Source organism: Cryptomeria japonica, chromosome 5 (assembly GCF_030272615.1).
Source record: "Cryptomeria japonica chromosome 5, Sugi_1.0, whole genome shotgun sequence".
NCBI classification, from domain to species: Eukaryota; Viridiplantae; Streptophyta; class Pinopsida; order Cupressales; family Cupressaceae; genus Cryptomeria; species Cryptomeria japonica.
Genome location: NC_081409.1, coordinates 928,888,385 through 928,914,493, shown reverse-complemented (window position 1 = coordinate 928,914,493; position 26,109 = coordinate 928,888,385). Strand labels below are relative to the sequence as shown.

Sequence of the window (26,109 nt, the reverse complement as noted above, 5' to 3'; positions counted from 1 at the left end):
TGTCAGGCGCTCCTCAGGATCTGACGTTCAAATGCTCTGCCCTCCTTCTAGCGCCAATTCTGTTGAGCGCGGGAGGAGGGACAAAAGCTCTTGAGATAACCTCCGTAAATTTGAAGTGATAGAATCTGGAGTTCACGTACAAGCCCTCCTTCTAGCGCCAATTCTGTTGTGCGCGGGAGGAGGGTGAAAAGAAGTCTTTAAGATTACTCCTGCAGACACGAATTAATAGAAACTGAAGTCTAGCTCTTTAAGCATTCATCGAGATCATGCCCTCCTTCTAGCGCCAATTCTGTTGACGTGTATTTTGTACACCATCATACACAGAATAAAATACCTAAAGGCATCTTATCCTCTCTTGAGAAAATAGTCTCTAACTGCTGAAGATTCGCGTAAAGGATCAGTTAGGTAGACTCCAAGGTTCTTTTAGTGGGGTCTCCACGTGTGGACAAGCTCCAGTGGTATGATGTGATTTGCTGGAATCACAAGGGGACTTACATTGAACTTCCGATCTGCTTTGCTGGACACAGGCTCTGACTAACTTAGATTAAAAAATGGAAAAAGGATAAGGGCGAAGAGAGGATCTAATCCTAATACTAAGAATGTAGGAGCAATGACTTGATTTTTGGTGAAACTCTAACTAGATCTTGTTTTGACATCAATGGAACATCTACACAAGACTAGTGCGATCTTCTAAGGGAGCTTTATGATGTTCAAATCATCACCGCAGGCATAGATACCATCCAAGTTGATGCATATCAATGAAGAGGCAACAATTTGAAATTGAGCTTAGGCTGAATGATCCAGTTGACTACGCAAGGCAAGTCTGCAATCAACAAACTGCTAGTAGTATGGATGTACGAATTCCACCATCAATCAATCACATTCCCTCCATTCATTTAATCATCTACCATCTAAGATTGAAGACTCAACAAGAAACCATGCAAATTGCAAGAAAAACGTCATATTTCACCATTACTTCAATGAAAATGGAGTTTGTTTACAATCAATGGCAACAATTTCTTGCCTTGTCCTCCTATTCTACTCTCTAACTACTTTCAACTATTTACAACTCTCTCTAATTCTCTAAAATTCCCTTTACAAAATGAAATGCCTGGGCTTATATAGTGCCCACAATACAATTTGATGGCTTAGATCAATTCAAGATCAATGGCCAAGATTTTACAATGAAAACCCTAATTAGGGTTTGTTACAACCATTACATAACATTTAATGCTTGACCAATGATAAAATTGTATTGCTTGGACACATGTCCCTTTTAGAAAAATCGACCAATGGATAGCCGGGGTAGGTACATCGGAGTTTGTGCCACCTTCCATGAGTTAAGTACATTGAATCTGGACATGCTGAGATGGACTTCACTGATTGGAGAAATGATGACTAGGACGCCACCTCATTTGACACTTGGAACTTGGTGGATATTCATCTTGATATTGTTGAGAAACTTGCTTTAATTAATTCTTCTGGATCTATTTTGCTTCTTCAACGAGCCCTTGTTCTAACTCCTTGCGTCCTTGATGTGCAGGAAGATGATGTACCTCGCCTTGGAACGCTGGATTGGAAGAGGTCGCCCTTGTCTTGGCTTGATCGTCCTGGCGAAGACCGTCCTTGATCCGGCTTGATTTTCCTTGAAGAGACCTCCATTTGACGCCTCAGGAGAGAGCCAACTCTAGAATGCAAAATGAGGAAATTGCCTAAGCAAAAATCAAAATTCGAAAGTCTTGATGTGATCTTCAAAAGAACGTTCCTCTTATCAACTTCGCCACCCTTCAAGTCTTGGACGTGATCTCCTCTTCAAGTTAGCAATTTCGCCATCTTTGATATGTTCTTGACGTGATCTCCAATGCCTTGGACAAGTTCGCACTTCCTTGGATAGTACTAACGCCTTCCTTTGGATATAAATTCGCACCTCCTTGAACACAACTTCGCACTTCTCCCTTTGTCTTCCTTAAATCGCACTTGAGATGATAAAAATGATAATGTGAAAATAAAAAATCTTTCACCTCCCTTATATAAGCGCCTCTCATCATTCACCCTAAGGCCGACTTTTGTGAAATAAAGCAATTTTAAACGATTTTTAATTAAATAATAAAGGCCGACCTTGACAAAATAAACCCAAGCGCTCCCTTTTGATTTTTATTAAATTAATAATTAATTATTAAATGCCTTTATTTTTAATTAATAAATTTCGATTTTTACAAAGGCAAAAAATAATTAATAAATACATACCATGCGCTATTTAAATGCTTTTAATTAAATATCGATTTTTTTTTCTAGCATTTAAATAAATTTTAAAAATGTGTTTTAAGCGCCAAAATGAAAAAGTGAGAAGATACGTACCTCATCGCCCTGGTCCCTTGGAGAGGGACAGGAGCGATTTTGCTCTTATGGGCCTCATTTCACTTCATCACCTTCGAAAATTATATTCAACGGATTCGCAATGCCTCCTTTCATTCATTCATGCCTTGAGATCGGTTGAAATTTGGCGAGAAAATCATCTACAACAAAAATCGCTCTGGTCCCTTCCTGAGGGACAGGAGCGAACTTAAGCATTTTGGTCCTTTGTTGACGTTTGATAATCTTCAATTTGTCTTCAACGGGTTCGATTGACCTCCTTTCTTGCCTTCGAACATAAAATTTGCTTGATCTTTGCCCAGATCGTACCTTATGAAGAACTTCGCTCTGGTCCTTCAGTGAGGGACAGGAGCGAATTTGACCCTCTAGGCAAAACTTCATCATTTCATTGTTTTTTGATCAAGTCTGGATGTTCTATCATGCTCATTTCGTCCTTCACCATGCCTTTGATGTCTCGATTCGTCCAAACAAGGTCAGGAATGGCTCAACTAAGCATTTTCGCTCTGGTCCCTTGGTGAGGGACACGAGCGATTCGCCTTGGTCCCTTGGAGAGGGACACGAGCGCATTTCGCTCTGGACCCTTGGAGAAGGACACGAGCGAAATTTGACTTTTCGCACTCTCGATCAGGACAATTTTAATGGAATATAACATTTAAGTTATATTCCATATATACTTTCAGGATGTTTGAGAGTGGTTTCAGACCTCCAGGAGTTATATTGCAAAATCTAGTTTTTGGAGGTTTTTCAGTTTCCAGACTTAGTCAAATTTCAGGATCAGGACATTCCAGACTTAGCCAAATTTCAGGATCAGGACCTCACTCAAGCCGGACTTGCTACCCTGTTGATCTCCCCGACAGCACTTCAAGTTATATTCATTTGATAAAATGCACCTCTTTGGACCTTCTAACATCGTCAAGACGTTAAAATCTTGCAAGGACAAAGCAAAATTGGATTTGTAGCTCCGGTCCTTCACTGAGGGACAGGAGCGATTTAGGCAATTAGCACTGTTATGGACATCCCAAAAATCTTCAATTTATATTCAACGCATTTATCTCATGTTTTTCCTTGTTTTTGAACGTAAACTTGCCTTGACCTTTGTCTGGATTTTGCATAATGAAGGAAATCGCTCTGGTCCCTGGGAGAGGGACGAGAGCTACAAGGTACCTCGCCCTGGTCCCTTGGAGAGGGACAGGAGCGATTTGGTCAATATAGGTCATTCTCCTTCGTTTTTGCATCTCAAATTATATTCATTTGGCAAAGCATCTTCCCTTGGACGTCCTCAAATCATTAAGTTGTCGAAATCTTGCAAGGACAAGACGAAATTTGAATTGTAGCTCCGGTCCTTCATTGAGGGACAGGAGCGATTTTCCTCCTTGAGGCATTTCTGTGCTCATGAAAATCTTCAATTTATATTCAATGGAAAGATCTCGCCGTTCTCCATCACTTCAAACGTAAAATTTGTCTGGACTCTGCAAGAATGATGAGATATTTGAGATTGAGCTCCTGTCCTTCACTGAGGGACAGGAGCGATTTTGCTCCTACAGGCCAAAATATCATGATTTTACACATTTTATCACTTCACAAGGCGAAAACAAATCAATTCCAATGCCCAGGATCAAACTTCAAAAAAGTCAAAATTTGGTCAAAATATTCAATCAGACAAAAATTCATATTGACGGTCAACACTTAGACAAGTTTAAGCTCTGCATGAACATTCCAATTGAAAATTAGACCATTCTGGCGAATTCATTTCATTCAAAATTTGCATTCTAGAAAAGGAAACTCAAAAGCCCTCAAAAACGACTGGATTTTGGTCCGAAAAGACGGTAATTAGAACCCTAAGGCTTGACCCTAAATCCAGACAACTAACAAACTAACAAAACCCTAGAAAAAGCAAAGCGAAAACGAACAAAACGAGCAAAAAAAACATGGGTCCCCATTTGCAATGGGGCGATGTGTGAAAACGTCACAACACAACTAAATTAGGAAATTAAAAAAAAAAAAAAAAGTATGGCAATTGACCATACGACTGGGGTAAAAAAAACGACGACGATGTACGATCCGTACGATGACCGTACCGTAGGAAAAAAAAAGAAAAAAACGGGACCACCGTGCGGTGATCACACCGGCGATGGGGCCACCGACGGTAGAACCACCATGCGGTGGTAACACCGGCGATGGACCACCGTGCGGTGGGACCACCGGCGGTGAAGCCACCATGCGGTGGGACCACCGGCGGTGGCACTTGCACTAAAACAAAAGCCCGCAAAGACAAATCGAAAAACGCAAATAAGAAAGGAAACCCCACAGCACAGCCACGCAGGAAAAAAAAGGAGAGAAGGAAAACCACCGCCGCCGCAAGGCATAAAGCACAGCCGAAGACATCGCGCACACGCAGCAACCCCCGCCCAAACGCACTCCGCCCAACAACGCCGCGCCCAAACGCACAGACCCACAAACGCACTCCGCCCAACAACGCCGTGCCCACGCAAGGCATACACAGCCATCCAAGAGGTAGTTAAGCGTTCGGCGTGCAGAAGGAGGCCCGTACGGTGTGTATGGTGGAGGGGTGTTCACGGCATGGGCAGGTGGCCGTATGATTGGAGGTGTCAGTGCTATTGTTGACCGTACGGGGAGGTTGTATGGCCGGGGTGCTATTAGGGACATTAGAGTGCAAAACAACAAAAAAAACAAAACGACCACCACCAAATTGAAAAATTATTCGATGACATCTGGAGCCAGGATGCTGAAAATATTAGAGTGGAGAAGGAGGGTTTTGACCATCTTAAAATATCACAGAAATGATGCGCTGCCCCTCGACCCTACTGGGGCGCTGCCCCAGACCCCGCGGGGGCGTTGCCCCTCGACCCCGCTGGGGCGCTACCCCAGACCCCCAGTTTATTTTTGAGCTACAATACACTTTTTGAGTCTGGCAAAGGGCATCAGAGAAGGCACGGTAAGGGTTGGGTTGTCCCGTACTGTGAGAAAGAAGCCTAAAGATCAGCATTGGCGAGAAGCCATAAACCGTAGAGGGAGACGAATTTGGAGGTACAAACAGAGTCTGAGGGAAAGCATTGCAAAGTTGTATGGTACCAGAGAGTTATTTAGTTCAATTAGCAGCCTTTGGGGAGTGTGATGGAGGATTTGAGGTGTCTCTTAGGCTTTGTGCCAGAGGGTTGTGGCCACCTCCAGGCAGGAATGGTACGCTTGAGGAACTTGGAGTATGTCTCGGCTGGACGAGAGGTTGCCTTGGTGGATGCAGAGAGGGCTCGGGAGGAGCTGACCACCAGGTTGGAGGCAGTACTAGCGTGAGACTTAGCTCAGCGTACCCAGGAGTTAGATGTCGAGAGGGCACCGCGAGTGGCTATCGTAGACAAATTGGCTAGGGAGACAGTATCATTTGAGTAGCAGTTGGTGGAGGCTGAGACTAAAAAGCGTGTTTTGCAGACAAGTTTGATGGTAGCAAAAAAGGGTTTTCAGGCAAGGACGCAGCAGGTGTATGAGTTTCGGCTGGCGTCAGCAGTTCCTGCAGTTCTCTACCTTGGTTCTGTTTAATGTCATCTCTATTTTGTATTAAGTCGTCCGGAGACGACTTCTTTTCTTGGGGGGGATGATGTTGTCGGGAATAATCATTATGTTATGTTGTCATATTATGTTTGTTGTCGTCGGTAATAATGAGTTACGACAGTCAGTTAGTTAGTCGTCCCGAAGGGCAGTTGGACGCAACGGTTGGTCGCACCCCTTCGGGTATTATATATTGCATACCGTTCCTTTTTAGTATCATCATGATAGTCGTGTCTAACGTAATGTTGTAAGCACTTGATGTACATGGATTGTTGAATTAATACAAAAACTGGTTCTTTAATATATTTCCATTATGTTTTGTGCATTTACTTTCTGCATTTAATCGTTTACTGTGTGAGGCAAACAATCACAAGATTGCAAAGTAAGAAAGCCACGTACCTTGACCCTCACATAGAGAAGGAAAGACTTTGGGAGGCCAGGGCAAACATTGAACGTGCGATGGCGGAAGAACAGAGGGCCTCGCACCAGGCTGCCAGTACTCCACTTCGGTCGAGACTGAAAAAAACTATCATCAAGCAGATGTTACAGGCCACTATACCCGTGCGGGTATCCGACATCCTACAAACCATGCCACAGTTGAGGATGGCCTTGACAAATGCAGTTGGTGACACCACTGCCAACCAGGAACACCGAACGGCAACAGAACCATCTAGTACGGTTCCAGTGACCGAACCTAGTAAGGATGTCATAGACCCCCTACTGCTCACAGTAATCATTGGACGAAAACCTGTCATGGTGGAGATGGAGATAATGGGGCAAAAACTCACAAACACCATTGTGAATGGCGGGTCTAGCGTCAATGTGCTACCGGAAGAAACCTGGAGGGGTCTTGGCAAACCCACCCTCTGGCCACCAACATTCCACCTTGTTAGTGCAGATCAACACAACATCAAACCCCTCGGGACTCTCATGGCACAAAAAGTGGTGGTTGGTACGCAACAATTCTTCTCAAGTTCGTGGTTATTCCACTGGAAAGGAAAGCATACAACACCCTCCTCGGAAGGGGATGGCTGATCATGGCCAAAGCCAATCACAACTAGAAAAAGAATACACTCTCAATCGAGAGCGAAGGCCATAAGTATGTGATTGACCTGAGGAACCAGGCCGTTAGCGAAGAGCTTGCATCATCCGACTTCAACTCGGATGATTCAAACAGATGGGAGTGGGGTTTCGAAGGAGGAGAAATGGAACCCAACGAGGAGGGTGTGCTGGAATTGGATGGATGCTCTGAAGATGAAACTAGTTCATTGGCCGGACTCTTCCATTGGCAAATGGAGGACTATGAGGTATTCCATCTGGAGTGCCACATGTTGCAGATATGCGAGATTCGGGAATCAAGTGGCAGTATGGAAGAGCTGTCATTCCCTCCGAAGTACGGTAGGTACTAGGAAGGGGTGGCACGGGTTGATGACACACCGGCCCACCGGTTTGAATGGGATCAAACTATCAAGTACTAGGAAACCAATGTGGAAAAAGTCAATCTAGGCAAGGATGAGGACCCAAAGCTGATACTCATAGGGAATGATTGGAACCCCGTACTAAAGGCGGTAGCTTTCAGGATATTCCTTGAGTACAAGGACATCTTTGCGTCGACGTACAAGGACCTCAAGGGGATACCTCTGGAGTTGTGCGTACACGGCATACCCCTCGTACCAGGAGCCCAACCCGTACGGAGAAGGCCATACAGGATGAAGAAGAACTACACTGCCAAAGTGAATGAGGAAATCAACAAAATGTTGGAGGCTGGGATCATATTCAAGGTGGAGCCAAGCGACTGGGTCTCCCCAATCGTCATTTCCCTCAAAAAGGAGGCCAACCAGATAAGGATATGTGTGGATTTTAGGTGTCTAAACGCAGTAACAATCAAAGACCCCTTTCCAATCCCGTTCACGGACTTTATTGACTGGAGGAATGGTGACTGGGACGCCACCTCAATCTTGCACTTTGTGGACTTGATTTGATTCATCATCATGAAAGGATGTTGAGAGATATCTCTTGATACTCAACATTATTCAATTTGCTTAAAGTGATGATGATGATGAGAAGCAAACTTTGATTAACTCTTCTGAAAGCATCTACTTCTTCAATCATGTTCGATGTAGGTCTTGTGATGACTTTGGTTGACTTTCTCTTGCTCATGATGTACTTTAAGTGAATGATGCACTTGGTTGAATGTAGCTCTTCTATGTATTGACTTTGATTCAAGATTGTCAAACATTCTTCCATCATGTGGGTTATCTTTCCTTCATGCTCTAGTGTTTGCTGATGAAGTTTCCTCTTGATCATGTATGGTGGTGATAGGAAGTATTTGTCATGGTCAAGTCATTCCTTTAATCCTTGCTTGTATATATTGCCTCATGATGGTTGTATGATCTCCCCTTTGCCATCTTATGATCTTTCCATGTCAATGTGATAGAATAAGAACCTTGAAGATATCCTGCTCTATTGCTTGTAGGTGCTTAGTACTTTAAGTCTTCTTCATGCACTTGAGGTGTTCTTGATGCTGATGCAGCTTCTTGAAGAGGTCTTCCTTGTATCTTGACCTTGGTGCTGAAATTCTCTCCTTGAGATCCTTGTTCTGATCTTCCTTCAACCTGGCCCATTTGAACTCTTTCTTTACCTCCTGCAAAATGAACAATTGCACATCAAACACACATGATATACAGCTTGATCTAATCTTTGATTTTGGATGATTTCCTTTTAAATCTGATGAAAGGACTGACAATAATCAATGAATTCACTATGTGGAAGGCAAACTTAATGTCTTAGGGCAAATTTGGGCTGTCTTAATGATTGAATTTACTAATTGATATATCTCCCAACTGAGTATAATTCGCTCCCCCTTGATTAATTCAGATTCTTTAAGGTGATTTCAACTTTCTAAAGCATCAGATCTGTATTCATAATGCTTAAATTTGTTTGTCTTGATCCTCAGGTCTGCACTTTAAATGTCTAAGTTCGCCTTTGTGCTGGAGCAATTCGCTTATATTTTGGTGAAATTCACTCATGAATAGATGAAATTCGCTTTGTTGCTGGAGAAGTTCGCTCAGCCTGCTCTCAAATTCGCACTTGAAAAGAAGAAAATGCTTGAATTGATGGTTAAAATGAATATCTTGATCCTTCTTTTATAGGCGCTTAGGGTAAAAGAGGTGTCTTTTGGGTATAAAGCCAACTTGATCAAAACAACAAATTACCTTCGTCATGCTGGCCGACTTCACCTTCTTGCCAAAATGCTTGAATTTTCGAAATTTGCTCAAAACTAGGGGCAAGATACATGATTTCAAAAAATTCGCTCCATGTCCTTTAGAAGGTCTGGACCCAAATAAAATTTTGCTTCATGTTCTTTGGGAGGACAGGATCTAAGTAAAATTTCGCTCCATGTCCTTTGGAAGGACAAGGTCAAGGCAAGAATTTTGCTCCATGTCCTTTGGAAGGGCAAGGTCAAGGCAAGAATTTCATTCCATGTCCTTAGCAAGGACAAGGTCAAGGTAAATAGTTCGCTCCATATCCTTAGCAAGGACAGGACCTAAAATGCAAATCGTTCTTGAACCTTAGTAAGGTACACGACCTTAAAAGAATTTCGCTCTGCGTCCTTAGCAAGGATAGGAACTAAAAATAGAATTCACTCTGTGTTCTTTCCAAGGACATGACTTGTATAAAAAATTCGCTCTCTGTCCTTTCTAAGGTACGTGACCTTCATAAGAATTTCGCTCCAAGACCTTGGTAACGACATGATGAAATTCACTCTTTGACCTTGGCAAGGACAAGACCTAAAATGCAATTTGCTCTCTGTCCTTTGGAAGGTATGCACATGATTTTAGACAAAGCTCGCTCTAAGACTTCTCCAAGGTACACATATTCAAGTTCGCTACAGACCCTTGGGAAGGACATGAAAATTTCGCCCTGGATCCTTTAGAAGGTACATAACAAAATTCGCTCTCAATCCTAAATAAGGTACATGATCTCTCTGAATTCGCTCTTGACCCCTGGCAAGGTACATACTTGATTTTGGACAGAGTTCGCTCTAAGACCTTTCCAAGGACATTCGTTCTAGGACCTTCCAAAGGACATCACTTCAAAATTCGCTCTGGATCCTTGACAAGGACATTTGCCCTAGGACCTTAGCAAGGTACGTGACTTCAAAATTCGCTCTAGGACCTTTGCAAGGTACATGGCAATTTCGCTTTGGATCCTTCGGAAGGTATGGGAGTCTATGTCCTTAGCAAAGGACCGGGTCAAGGTACTTAGCCAAATTTCGCTCCAGTGACGAAGCAAGGTACGCATCCTTAAGAAAGACTCTTGACTTAGTCTTTTCACTTGACTTTTCTCAGTTTGTTCAATCCTCAAGTCTTTCACCCATAAATCATTCTTGCCACATGCTTGATGACTTACTTCACTCCACTTAGGAGACCAACCTGACTTGATGACCCTCTAGCTACTTGAGAAATTCTATCCCTCGAATGCAAAGATTAATAGCAAAGACTAACACAACCTAGAAAGCAAAAAAGTGGGGGTCCCCATTTGCAATGGGACGATGAGTGAATACCTCACAATAGTACGAATTTCGTCGTACGGATTCCAAACTCCTCTTGCCTTTGTATGGTTCTTTGCACCTATCATACGGATTCCTCTTCCTTGTGTACGGATTTCATTCAAGCAAATTTCTCCACTTCCATGGATTTTTCTTTCTTCTCTACTATGTACGAATTCAGTCCATCGTACGGATTTCTTTTTGCATTGTGCTTTTTAAATGTTTTCGTACATCCACTCCTTTGCATTATGTAATGTCCGTACATCCGTACGGTGAGCTCTCTTTTTTTTTTATATTATATATTTATATATATATATATATATATATTTATACTTTCCTAACTAAAAAAATAATTACCTTTTCAATTTGTCTGACTAGGCCCTGCCTCTGAACGGACTAGGTCATTCCGCTACTGCCTACGGTGATACATTTTTAATTTTGATCCGTTCACTATCTCCTTGATTGGCTAGTCGTCCAATGTCGACAACTTGATTGCTCCATTCTCTGCTACTTCTCGAACTTTGTAGGGACCCACCCATCTCACTTTAAATTTCCCAAGTTTTATCTCATTTCGGACATTGTACTTCAACACCCACTGGCCTAGACGGAATTCCATACGTCTAAGATGCTTATCATGCCAAAACTTCTGACGTTGTTGGGCTGCTTCAGTGGCCCATTGAGCCATCATTCTTCGTTCGTCCTGCTTACCCAACGCAAATAGTCGTTCCCATAGACTCTCCATGTCTCCTAGTCAGTTCTCAATTGCTATCTGCAGGCTAGGTACCATGAATTCCGCCAGTACAATGGCCTGCTGACCGTACATCAACTGAAAGGGTGTCTGGCCTGTTGTCACTTTGTACGTGGTCTTGTACACCCATGGTACGGATGGTAGCTTTTCTTCCCAGCCTTCTTCGACCCCGCATGATTTATAGATTACCGACACCAATATTTTGTTAATGGCCTCTGCCTGGCCGTTGGCCCTGGGATAGTACGGGCTCGACAAGGAATGAAAAATCTTGAAATCCGTCGTGAGCAATTTAACTACATGATTTACAAAGTGTCCGCCTCGATCACTTGTCAATTGAATAGGAATGCCATACCTCGTAATGATTTGTTCATAAATGAATCTCGCCATACTCAAAACTGAATTATCTGGCAGCGCCCGTGCCTCTACCCACTTTGTCAAATATTCGGAGGCCACCGGCCTTCAATGGTTCGATGAAATCTAGACCCCATCGTTCGAACAGTTCTTGGGCATGGGAAGGATTTAGGAGCATAAAGTCCCTCTTCAATGGTTTTCCTGCCCTCTGGCAAGTATCACATCCCACCACCCATTCATGAGCATCATTATATAGGGTAGGCCACCATAGTCCTGCAAGCAACACTTTTTGCATCGTGGTGTCTAGTCCCATGTGACCACTTGCGGGTCCTTCATGTGCTTCCCTTAGCACTACTGGGATCTCCTCTTCCATTAAAAACCTTCTCAGTACTTGATCAGGGACCATTTTGTAAAGTAACCCATTAATCAATTGAAATGTCCTGCTTCTCAGAACCAACTTCCTTCTTTCTCCTAGTGGCATGTCTATTGGAAACTAGGAGGTTGACAAGTACTCCCCAATGCTTCCATACCATGATGGTAATGCAGCTATTTGAAATAAATGGGCATCAGGAAAATCGTCATTCACTCTGTCGGGTGGCTCTCTGGATTTAATCCGTGACAGTTGACCGGCAATGAGATGGCTCTTGCCGGGATGTACAATAATTGTGAACGTGAACTCCTGGAGTAGGAGAAGCCATCGACTGATCCTCTTCTGAATAATAGGTTTGATCACCAGGTACATCAATGCTTGATGATCAATATAAAATGTAAACGAGGTCGCCAGCAGATAATGGCGAAATTTTTGCACAGCATAAACCATCCCGACGGCTTCCCTCTCGATAGTACTGTAATTCTTCTCTACCTTCGACAATAACCAGCTGACAAAATAAATGGGGTGATCGAGACCATGTCCTCCCTCCTGTGCTAATGTGGCACCAATTGCATAGTTAGAAGCATCCACATGGACGTGGAATTCTCTATCCCAATTCGGGTAGGCAAGAATAGGTGCAGCCACTAGCCTCGCCTTTAGTTCCTCGAACGCTTCTGCCTGTGCCGTCTCCCACACGTACGGCTCTCCCTTCTGAGTGAGTTTGTCAAGGGGGTATGAAATCTGAGCAAAGTTTTTAATAAACTTCCAGTAGTACCCTATGTGGTCAAGAAAGGACTTGATTCCTAACACATCTGTTGGAGACTCCATCTCCACTATTACCCTTGCACCACCATTGAACGCTTCTACCTGTGCCGTCTCCCACACGTACGGCTCTCCCTTCCGAGTGAGTTTGTCAAGGGGGTATGAAATCTGAGCGAAGTTTTTAATAAACTTCCAGTAGTACCCTATGTGGCCGAGAAAGGACTTGATTCCTAACACATCTGTTGGAGACTCCATCTCCACTATTACCCTTACCTTATCCAGGTTATCTTGGTCTGTCTTCAAACCAGCCTTACAGACAATGTGGCCGAGCAATTTTCCTTGAGGCACCATAAACCTGGATTTCTTCGGGTTCAAGGCTAGTCGGGCCCTCTGACATCGTTCCATACATTCCCTTAATGCCAACAAGTGAGTGTCCTATCCACTATAGATGGACCAATCATCCAAGAAGGCCTTGAAATTCCCTACAGACATTTTGTCGAAAATAAGGAGCACTATTCTTTGGAATGTAGCAGGAGCATTGCACAATCCGAACAACATTCGGTTGTATGCATATGCACCGTCTTCTACCACGAATGTGGTCTTCAGTTTGTCCTCCTCAACTATAGAGATTTGGTTGTATCCTGAAAAACCGTCGAGGAATGAATACATCTCATGTCCGGCTACCTCCTTGAGGATAGTGTCTGTAAAGGGTATCGGGAACGGGTCCTTGATGGTGACTGCATTGAGACACCGAAAATCCACACATGCGGATTTGGTTGGCCTCCTTCTTCAGTGATATCATAGCTTTAAATTCCTTCATCATTCGATGCATATCTTTATGTAAGGCTTGTACCTTCTTGCTTGATTCCTTGTCACTGCTGCTCCCCTCTGACGAGTCATCATCCGATTTGTTTTTCTTCTTCCGGGACGTTTTGTTTTCGCTCTCTATGTCCATGGCCCTATGATAGGCATCTTCATAGGACGTAGGTGGGACCACAATCATTTTCCTCTTCAAGGAGGATTTCAAACCCTCTACGAACTAGTGCTTTCCATCGGCTGGTTGGTTTTCCATCTTCCCCAACAACTCCTTAAGTTGTCGGTTGTACATCCTCACACTTTCATGTTTATTTTGCTTTGTGCTATAAATTTCGGCTACGATCTCATTATCATCCCGAAGCAATTTAAATTCAGCCTAAAACACTTTCTTCAGGTCAGTGAATGTATTGACCTTGGTTTGGTCAACTTCAGAGTACCAATCTATCACTACTCCTCGTAGTGTAGTAGGAAACTAGGTCACCACTCATCTGTGTTTGTCTGCCCATTGGCAGACCAAATTGTTTGAAACGTTCTACAATGACGTACGGGGTCCTCCATTCCATCCCCCATAAACTTCGACAATTTCTGCTGCTTTGACATTGTCCTAACTCCCTATAGTGGCACGCTTTGAGTGCTCAGTCCGGTTGGAATTGCTCCTTGGTTGGGTGCACTATACCCGAACAGAACGTTTTGGATACGGTGCTCGAGTGTCCTTCCGACACTCTCAGCCACTCTTGTATCCCCTACGCCTCTGTCTCCGGTGTGCTCCTCACTTTGTGTCCTTTCGGCCTCGGATCCTCTTGAATCCCTTCGAAATGGTGTGTACGGTTCTACTCCGCTACCGTCGCCAATCTCTTCCAGCCTGAGGGTTAGGTCCCCCAAACGACGTTGGGTGTTCTCAATGAATTCAGATACTTGGCCATCTTCGACCAATCTCTCATTGTCGTCATCATCTCCTTCGGTTGCTCCTTCGGCAAATCTCCGTAAGTGCCTTCTTCGTTCCGCTTACTCTTCCAACCTCAATGCTCTCTGGACAGCCTCGTGTTCATCCTCTTGCTCCTTCCTTATTCAATGTTACTAGTGTATATGGTGAAAATGGATAACAATAATAACGCTATTGAAAGGCTAAATGAATTCAACCACAAAACCCTAGCCTAACAACAACAAAGATCCACCATAACATATGAAGATTACCCAAGACAATGCAAATCAAATGAAATCACAAAGATTATACCATCACATGTCCAATAGGGTTTGGATCTCCATTCTTCCTATCTCCATTGATCTTGTTTGATGTATTTGCTCTTAGATTTTATGTGCACAAGAGCTCAACAAAGAACGAAATGTGGTTGCAAGTAGGATCGCATATGCCAAGTAGTCAATTGATCAAGTAGTTAGGTCATTAGGATGATTGATTAGAATGATTGATTAGGGTTTGATAATGAAGGAAGCATCTCCTTATATAGAAGACACTATATGAAATGGAGGGATAAGATTGAGAGGTGTAAAAGGAGGTCGGTTATGATTAGAGGGTAGGTAAAAGAAATAATAAAATAATGAAAGGGGTAGGTAGTGTATGAATTAAGAGATGAATGACATGTGTCATAGGTAGAAAAGGTTAATGAATTAATTAAGTAAATAAAGATTTATTTAATTAATAGAAGAAGTGGGATCAATTAAATAAATAAGATATTTATTTAATTTAGGAAAAGGATAATTTAAATAAATAAATGTATTTATTTAAATGAGAAATAAGGCTAGAAGAGGATAAATGAATTAATTAAATAAATAAAGATTTATTTAATTAATAGAAGAATTAAACTTAGATAATTAAATAAATAAAATATTTATTTAATTAGACTGGACAATTTTGGGTGTCTACAACTAGCATCAATTATTTTCTCCGTATAGGTTGAGGATCTTTTGTCGTCGACGGTTCTCGTCATGTTCCTCCTCTTCTCGTCGGGTCCTTTCCTGGAATCGCTACAAGATTTGCTGCCGACGACATTCACTATTGGTCTCTTCCCTTTGGTCTTGAAGTTCAATCAAATTTCTTGCCAACAGCCTCAAGAGGCTCCCCAGAAGGTCAAATACGAGTGTGTTGACCATGAGTTCACTATGTGTTGTGCTCGCACACACACCCCGTCAGTTGACAGGGGACCCCCTAATTTTTGTCTGCCTATACGGGAGAAATGGATGCTTTTGCAAATACCTTTCATACCTCAAAGCCAAATCACCCGAGTTTGCTATGGCTAAAAATCAAATCGTCCATAGTCTTCAAGTTCGTGAAACTCGGGAAGTTGAAAACTAGCAAAATACGCCATTTGCCCAAAAATCATTCAAGGCTTTCCTAAAACTCGCGAAATCTCCAATCCACCCGAAACTTGCAAAATGGCCTTTCAGGCCGACTTTCAAAATGGCTCAGAGAGCCGAAAATGGCAAATAGCAAATCGCGTAGGAGGAAGAAGATAGGTAAAGCGTTTTAACTTTCAATTTTGCAAAATGGCCTTAAAGGTTGAAAAATTGAAAATGCCGAAATATGAGGTAGAGGCACAAAAACTTAAAAAATAAATAAAGTTTGCAAAACCCCCCTCAATCGCCGAAGTTCGGCATCCATAGAGAAATTGCGAAAAGGTTAAATCCTTGCAAAAGACCCTATTTCGCCGAAGTTTGCAAGATCCAAATCACCAAAGTTTGCATAAACCCCTCAAACCCCGAAATCGCGCCTAAAGGTAAAATCGCGATTTTTGGTAAGTCTTCGAAGTTTTAAAAGGTTTTCAAACTCTCCAAAAACTCCGAAGTTCGCTGTCTAACGCAAAAATGTCAAATGTTCTAAAGAATTTCCAAAATACTCTAAAACTTCAAACTTTGCAAACCTCCCTAAAATCCTGAAAATCGCATTATAGGGGGTAAGTGAAACAAAGTTAAAAGTTTGAAAAGCCACCCAAAATGCTGAAGTTCGCATTATAAGGTAAATCGCGATTTTTAACACAGTTTGCAAATCGTTTCCAAACGCCAAAGTTTGAAAAGACTCCCCAAACTGTGATTTTCGGTAAGTATTAAGAGGTTAAAACTCCGAACTTTGCAAACCTCCTCCAAGTGCCGAAGTTTCAATTACAAGGCAAAGTCGCTATTTTAGAAAGTTTGAAAAACCTCGCAAATCCCCGAAAATCGCGATCCAAAGGGTAAGTTTAAGAAGTTAAAGTTTGTAAAAGACCCAAAAACGCGATTTCGGCAACGGGGGCGTATTTTTCAAAGTTTTAAGTTTGAAAGGGCCTCTCATTCACGGAAGTTCGCGAACTACAGGAAGATCACGGAGTTTTTAAGTTTCTTTAAAACCTTGAAATCACTTTCAATCCGCCGAAGTTTGCGTGAAGCGAAAATCGCAAAATACTAAACCTTGCGGAAATGCCATAAACCCCCATTTTCAACGGCATAGGGAAATCCACAGAAGTTAAATAGTTTGTTGAGGAGCAAAATGCCCAAGATGCCTAAGGCTTAAACGCAGAAGTGAAAAGTCTGAAAAACCATCCAAAATCCCCATTTTTGCCTATTTTCGAAAGATAAAGGAAAACTTTTAAAGATAGAAGGGCATTAAGTAACCAAGTTCGCAAAGTGGCTTTTAGCCAGAAAATGCCAATGCAGAAGATATTTTCAAAACCAACTTGTAGGCTGAAATTGAATAATAGGGCAAAATCACTTTTTTCGCTAGTCAACCAAGAAGCTTTAGTGGATTCAGATCGCCCAAACACCATCAAGACCAAGGATTAGATTTCATTTTCGAAGAGAAAACGACATTTCAAGATACATCTCACAAAGAGCTTCTCAAGCCAGGCGTTAAAATTTAATATTTATTAAGTTAAATTATTTAATTTTTCAAATTGATTTATTAAGGTAAGGTTGATTATTTGCAGGTTGTAGGAAGTCATCAGAGAACCAGGAGAAAAACCTGAAACGCAAATCGAAGAAGGATCGCAATCAAGGCCAAGTGCTGAAGACTGGAAAAGAAAAAGATGTTGGAACATGTTGCAAGAGCGCGAGATCTGAACCGGGCATTGGGAACTGTGCCACCGAACAAAGATGAAGTCCACCACCGGGACCAAAGACCAAAGAACACTCCGAGTACAACAATCATGCATTCTCAGGAAAAGTACATAGCTGGATTTAACTCCAGAAATTCAATTTTAAACTGAAACTATTTTATTGTAAAATTGCCTATGGGTCCCGTGCAAGATATTTTTGTGGACAGTTATGTCCAACTACTGGATTGACCGAATTAAAGCTAAATAGTGGCAGGTAGTTGGAATTGTGGTTGGTTGGATAACTGAGAATTGATTGGGCATAGGATAAGGCTGTCAGCTTTTGGATGGCGTGTTGCAGCTCTTAGATGCAGTCAATTCTAGCCTTTGATTCAATATTGTAAAAGCTATAAAAGGTAGAGGCCTTTCTTTTGTAAAGGGTTAGAGATTTTTGTTAGATAAGTCAGGCAGTTGGTTAGAATTTTGTAGTTAGATTTTAAAAGGTACAATAGGTTAGATCTTAGCAGTAGCATAGAGATGCTGCAAAAATTGTTGTAATAGGCAGCTGAAATCAATATATAAACATTGATTTGGTGTTTATTGTCTTGTTTTCATCTTGTTTGCATGGTTTTTTTCAGCTGGTTAAATTTTAGAGTGCAGGGATTTTAATGGTGAAGTGTGGAGGGGTATCTGATGCATTTCTAGTTCATACCATTGGGGGTCTGCTAATTGTAGGTCACCATGCATGGTTAGTCTGAACCCAAACTGTGCTTAGTTCAACTGCAGGTGTTCGTCTTAGGCTGCGCTAGAATTGGGTGCCTAAAACGAGTGTCTCTAGTCTGAAAATCCTTCATCCCTTGGAGCTTGCACTGTTTTTGTCCAGTTGTGAGGGTATCTTTGGCGAAACAAGAACTGGTTTATCGAAATCTATCTACCCGCTGCATCAACTGTTATCATCCTTGTCCTTAGGCTTCCTGAACCCTTCCCTTTTGATTTTATTTCGTAGTCTGAGAATCACAACAGACCACCTTGTTGCAAATCGTAAGTCCCCTTGTGCTCCCAGCAAAACACATCGATCACTGAGTTATCCCGCAGTCAAGACCTGACAATCAAAACCTCGAGGTCGTCCCCATTGATCAAAGAAACAACATTAGGGATTTCCTTATCTCAAGAGAGGATAGGATACTCAACGAGTACATTCTATTCTGCGTTGGCCGGATGGAGTTTGCAGCGATGCAACTTTAGACACGTCAACACTACGTACAATGTCTTTAGGAACGGCTCTCTCCCGAGCCTCCCTCTGCACATACTGGGTGACGGATGCATCCCACAAATCTACCAAGTCCTTCGTCAACTGATTTTCTTGTGCTTCGGCTTGGGTTTCCTCTTCGTGTGTATCACTGTCAATAATGATCAACTGTTGATCAAATGGTCGGCCCATTAGTGCCTACCGCTTGCTGCCATTTTGATCTCCGGCATTCTAATTGGCAATGGCGCCAAATGTTTTGCCCCGTAGGGTATGTTTAGAACATCACAAAATGTGAGCAAAACATAATAGTACACAGATGCACGAAATGTAGAGAACTCAGAAATGTATATTCATTAATGCCAACATTACAATTTATCTTTAGAATAACATTAGTATAACATAACACAACATAATCATATCTAGAGATCGGGGTACATGGATATATATACACGGGGTGTCGACCGGCTACCGGTGCCAACCGTCGACCAACCACCGACCCCTAAACATTTACTAAAAAATACTAATTTTCCTGACAACAAGAGTCAAAGAAAAACATAGTTAGGCAGGTGCTACAGACAACCATACCCATCAAGGTGATAAACCTTCTTCAAACTATGTTGCAACTGAGAGTGGCAATTACCAACACACTCAATGACGACACAGTTAGCCAAAGACGATGTAAACCACAAGAGGAACCGATAGGGAAACCACCATGTGAAGGAAACAAGGCCAATGATCCAATGTTGTTGACGGTGAGCATCGGTATGAAGAAGGTTGTCGTCGAGATGGAAATAATGGGGTAGAAGTTGACAAACACCATCATCGATGGAGGCTTGGGAGTAAACGTACTACCAGAAAATATTTGGAAATGCTTGGGAAGACCAATGCTTTGGTTGCCGACCTCCCACTTGGTAGGTGTTGACCAACACGACATAAAGTCGTTGGGAGCATTGATGGCACAAAAAGTAATGATTAGGAAACAACAATTTTTCTTGGACTTTGTAGTCATCTCATTGTAGAAGAAATCGTATGACACACTCCTCGCGAGGGGATGGTTGATTATTGCCAAGGCAAACCATAATTGGAAGTAGAACGCACTCTCGATCAAGAGTGATGGGAGGACGTACATCATCGACCCAAGGAACTAGGCAGTGAGAGAAGAACTAAAATTCTCCAACCCAAAGTCCAAGGGTGGAGATTTTGGGATGGAGGAAGGAAAGACAGACATGGAACCAAACGATGGAGGGGTGCTCGAGTTGGAAGACTGTTCTAAAGATGAAACACATTCTCTGAATAGATTATTTTACTGGCAATGAAGGACTATGAAGTCTTTCACTCCGATTGCAACATGCTATAGATTGGTGAAATTGAGGAAGTGCAAAGTCTGTACACAAGCCAAGTCTGAACATTATGTATGGGGACAGGCTCAAGGGAATTGTATGGGATCATGTTGTATGAGAAGGTGAAGACAAGTTGGAGGAAGCTATACAGCAGTGGAGGTGAGTCATATGGACGAGGGAAGGAAAGATTGTACATGAGCAACATCAAAATGTTATGTGAGGGGAAACCGTATGAGTTGAAGTTGTACGCCACAGACGTCCGTAAGGTAACTTGCAATTCATATGCACGTGACAAGCTGTCTAGAGAGAGAAAGCGGCTACATGGAGAATGGTTGACGAGATGGGTGAGAAATCATCAAGACCGTACGGGGAAGAAGTGTCAACATCGTACGGGAACATTAAAATGTACGAGCGGCGAATTGGAAGGCTGTAAGGCAAGAATAGAAAGAAACTGTACGAGAAGAGGATGTTGTACAAACAAGAAAGAAGCATGCCATATGGAGGGGGAGAGAGTATGCTGTACAAAGGGAGAGAGAGTATGCTGTACGCAAGGGTACACAAGTCGTACATGACACCAAGAGAGCCGTATGTGGAACCAACTTACATGCCGTATGGACATGAAAGACCGTATGTAAACATAGGAACATATTTACACCCGTCGTACAAACAAAAGAAGTGGACGTATAGGTTGATGCCGTACATAGAGTTGACAGTGGAGAAGTTATGCCTTATGGAGTAGAGTACAAGACCTATGGTATGGAGGGGCCATACTCGAATTCAATGACACCGTATGGAAACACTAAACCGTGCATGGAAAACCAATCAAGGCAGTCAAGCCCATACATAAGGTTTCAGACTGTAAGTGATTTATATCACTGTACATGATGTGTATCGGGCCATATGTGAAGTGAGGGGAGCCGTACATGTTCATGTCGTACCTGAAGCCATACTTGTTCATGTCGTACCTGAAGCTGTACGTGAAGTGAGGGGAGCCATACTTGGTCATGCCATACGTTAAGAACAAAAAAAGCAGATGTTAGGAGTGAAATCTCCAATGATTGAGATGGTTTATGCAGAGACTACAGTGATAGAGACATTTTTTGTAGACTTTGCAGTGACAGTACATCTCCAGGTCTGTTTTGTTCATGATTCCTTGCCATCCTTCTACAGGTGTCAGTATTCATAGATGTAGTTTCTCGTTTGTCCCAAACTATATTAGGTTGGTCACTTCAGACTTTGGCTATGCTTGCTGCTGTGCTGTGTCAGATCTTGCTGCTATGTTCTCTATGATTTATAGCAAGTCTATAGTGTTCTTAAGAGTTTGGATATATGGCAGCTTTGTCTTCTCATGATGTCTGTACAGTTTCATGCTTACCTTCTGATTTTGCCATGGTGATCCAGTGGATATTGTTTATGTTCGTTGGTGGATATTCCATGGACTCTGCTATGTTCTCTCAAACTGTGACAGCAGCTCAAAAATGCACAGTATTCAGCCCTCTATGATGTAATGATTGTACACACTCTTTTGGTAATCTATTATCAATTCAAAAAAAAAAAAGGAATTGAATATTACCTGTCTTGCAAAGGCTCTAATTGTTGAGGCACCATCAAGTGCTTCTGTAAAGGATGTATAAATTGGTGAGCGAGACACACTATCCAATCTTCGCAGCTCACGCGATGTAGCTCTATAATAGGCCTGAAATGAACATGCAAAGTATAGATGGTTAATCCTAAGGCCTTAGTCAAATATCTCACTTACCATTAGTTTGACTCAGATTATCATATTTGCATTTTTCACATGATACAATACTGATAAAGAGAGTAAGAGTGTCTTCTACTCACATAAGCAAAATAGACAATGGTGCAACTTTCGGAGTTAAACATGTGCAAATTGAACTATCAATACCCTCTATTCAAAATTCATATAGTTAAGAAACAAATCCAAACATTTGTTCACATACAGGTGTCTCAATATGTTTTTATGGTATGTGAGTTGCTAATTATTTTGGAGAAAATCGTAAGGCATCTCTGGGATTCATAATGGTGAGTCTGCAAAACAAAGTTTATTTTTCAAGTTTACCTTATTAAAGATGACACCATGAAGATTTTCCAATGACTTGCTAGATTTGCAGATGTTCTAGAAGTTTAATTAGTGGCTCAGTAACTACTGACAGAAATTTAAATAATATTTAGTAGAAAAATTTAACAATGAATTAGAAATTTGCAAATAGCCACAATTCTTGGAAGAACATTAAATGAAAAACACAGAAACACATAAAATAGAAGCTCAGCAGGCCTTTTAGTGGCAGCATTAAATGAAAAATGTGCCTGCATAAGGAAGATCGGAAGTTAAGTGACTTGAAAGACCAAAAGAAGCACCTAAGACACATTTCAAGTGACAACACTAACCCAAATGTATTCCTAGCTGTCTAAATGTGATTTAAGTGGCATGGGTGATCAAAACAGGTGCCTAAGATTTGTACTTCAACCTTTCAGTAACAAAGATGAAGTATAAGCACACCTAGCAGACAGAGCAGACAGTTTAAGTAGCAGAAATTGCCATATAAGGTTCCTGATAGGTCTTGGACAGACATGTGACTGACAGAAAAAGCATAAAAGGGCACCTAAAGGTAGTTTAAGTGGCAGAATGTAATGTCCCCTCAAAAGTAATACTTCTTTTGGGGTATTCGAATAAAAAATAAACTTTCATTATTTTATATTAGTCTTTACTTTACTAATATATTATAATTAAAGTTTAGTTCTTTTTATTTTTCAATAAAGGCTAATATTTAAATATTAGTGTAAACTATTATTTAAATCATTAATTCCGGTTTGTTAGTGGCATTTGGTTGAAATTGGTTTTCCTACGGGAATTCTTCCCAATGGCTTGGCTTTAAATAAGTCATTGCCCGCAGAGACAGGGGGGGAAGATATCATTTTGATTTGATAGTTGGAAGTAAAGTTTTATTCAACTCTGTAGTTTACGATAAGGAAATCAGAGTATTCCTTTCGTCAATTATAAATTGGCCTATTGGAATTTTATTGCAATATTATTCATGGTGGGATCGAACTGAGGAAGTGTCAGCACAGATATGTTTCGATTGATATAAACTTTCATTCTTCAGATGTGGTGTTATGAGTATCGGCGTATTCAATGAATCTGAAGCTTTTCGTATTATGCCTGACTATCGGAAGACAGTTCGAACACTAAGGATTGTGAATGCGAACCTATTCTGTCATCACCGGGTGGCTAAGGTATGGCGGAATATTATATTCAATTGCCGTGAATGAACAAAGACTGCTTGGAGCGGAGTTGGAATTTGCTCGCCAATCCATTACAAACCCGATATCGGGTCCTATTTCATAAATTGTGGTGGTCTTGCTCTGTGTTGTGAAATCGCGGTGGTCTTGCTCTGTATTCGTGGATCCCGCCAATAAGTCTGTTCCGGCTTGTCACATGCTTAAGATATATGCGTGGATTCCTCCAGAAGTCTGATTCGGCTTGTTTTTGAGGTATTTACGAAATAATACTGCAAGTATTAATATTTTAGAACGACAACGATTCTGTTTAATGGTGTCTGAAACACTGTATTTAAGTCATGCAATCAACTGTGAAAATTACAATATGAACAGAAGCCAGGATTGATTTGAAGAATTAATGCATTCGTTCAGAATAAATATAATCTATTTAATACCAGAACACCAGTTAAATACAATTCTGTTGTTTATAGAATTGTAATGAATTTGAAAGGTTAATTGAAATTCAAAAACCAGTTGAATGGCAATTTAACAGTGCTCAAGAACACAGTAGTGAATTAGTCCTGGAATTAATTCCTTTACTGTTCCCTTTTTCTGAAAACACGTTGGAAGATATTATATATTTGAAACAGAAACTTTGCAGCTAGTCACATATCTACATAGGATTTTTACACAGAACTATCCAAAGAATGCAATGATGTAACTAGTACAGATAAAGTGACACAGATGCATGATTTGAGTGTCTTAAAGGTAAAGGATAGACTATTACTGGCATTTGTAACATAATGGGCCCCTACTTGAGGTTAAAGTGACAAGCATGTTGTTAAGACACACCTAAACTCCTTTCAAGTGGCATAAACATCCTCATCCATGCCTGGGTCTTAGGAATACCTTTCAAGTGACATGAATAACAAAAAGTAAGCACCTGAGCCACTTTTGAGTGACAGATGCACATAAACAGTATACTTGGGAGATGAAAATGTGTCTTTCAAATGGCAAGAGTGATACCAGGGCGTGCCTAAGTAAAAATGACTGCTTTTAGAAACATAGAGGGCAGAAACAGGCACCTGATTGCATCAAGTGAGGGCTACAGGACTTAACATCATAAAAGAGGAATCTAGATATGATATGACAGTCTTCAAATGACAACAACAACCAAAGGAGATGATCACATTTCATTCATCTGTCATATACACGTGGAGGAGGCTGTTGGGAAGAGGTTCAGCTAGTCTTTAGTGTCACAGACAGTTCAAAACCACGCCAGTTATGTAAAACAAAGATTTTCAGGATGCTTCAGACCTCATGAAGGCAGTATGCAGTAGCTTGAAACTGTAAGAAAGGCAAGTTTCAGCATTTTGAAGAGGACGATCAGTAAAGTTTCCAGCCCCCTCCAACAACAAAAGATAATATTTCCAATTTTCTAGTCATTTATACCAAAAACGTTTCATCTTTTGGATAACCTAGGATTTGAAAAGGTTTGCTTCAGATCCATGTTCAATATTGTAATGTCTCATTTTCAGTCCATTCCGATGTTCTTGGAAAATTCCAAGATCCTTTGTAATGTCCCTTCAAGGGAAAGAAATATATTCACTAAAATTGCAATATATTTAACAAATGAAAAATCAACTATTAGATAACTACGGATGATTACAACTCTCTTGAATTTCTGATATAAAGTCTGATTTGTATGTATAATGAAGATGATATTGATCTTAATACAACTCTGATTGCTGTTCCTGATTTATTGTCCTTATAACCATGCATCAAATTGTGTACAAGTCTGTCTATAAGAGATAGGTTTGTAGGCCTTGAAACTTGAATGCTTTTCTTCATTGATATCCTTATAATTATGAGATTCTGTTATGAAGCGTTTCCTGATTTACGTACTTGCAACATATGCCTCCATGTTTTAAATTTCTGCTCTGCTAGAGTGATCCAAATCTGGAAATTAATAAGTAAATAAAGTCTTCTATATCTCCCTGTTGGATATTTGTGTCATTGATGTCAAGTTTTGGAGAAGTTAAATTGAGCTGCCTGCTTGTCAATTTGAGTTGCTTGAGCTCCTTGCCTTCTTGATTGAAGTGGTTGCCTGTCTGGTTGAGCTAGTTGCCTACTAGCTTGAGGTGCCTGTATGTCTACTTGTGCTGTCTGTGTGTCAGCTTCAGCTGGTTGAGTGTGTGCCTCAGCAACTTGTACGTCTACTTGGCATATGTCAGCTGCTACATCAAAAATATTTGCCAAGTCAACAAATCTTGCCACATCATCATCTGCCAAATTGTGGTTTGAATATTCCAAGGACCCCACCTTTCTTTTGGTTCGATTATCTTTTTAAGTTTCATTGAGTTTTTGTTTTGGTGAAATTTGTGGACTCTATTCATTTCTCTGCTGCCGTCCTTTACCATGTATCTGTTTTTCCGTTTAATATTTGGCCTCTTCATGGATGGCACATGGTTGATGGTCGAAGGAGGGAGTGATGCGCTTTAAATGAGACAAATATAGGTTGCAGTTTTTTTAAATACCACGGTTTTTTTTCTGAGCAACATCAGCTAAGTTTATGGTCACAATTCTTTATTTTCATTGAAGTCCAGTCCGGTCGATATTTGTTTTGCTTTGTAATGGAGGTTGAAATCTTAAGATAGCCGTTTTCAACTGCAGCATGGTTTCAAGGAGGTCTTGAATCTTCACGGGTACCTCTATTTGCAATATT

General features: G+C 41.3%; 1 protein-coding gene across 4 annotated transcripts in view; it reads right to left on the bottom strand.

Moving 5' to 3' along the window:
• The window catches only part of LOC131037392 (ABC transporter C family member 13), a 361,462-nt gene that overhangs the window by 60,367 nt on the left and 274,986 nt on the right, over positions 1-26,109 (bottom strand). For all 4 annotated transcript variants that reach the window (XM_057969521.2, XM_059221854.1, XM_059221855.1 and 1 more), the window contains one exon: positions 21,718-21,840. In XM_057969521.2, coding sequence (XP_057825504.2) covers positions 21,718-21,840 — 123 coding nt within the window. The remainder of the gene's footprint in view (positions 1-21,717; positions 21,841-26,109) is intronic.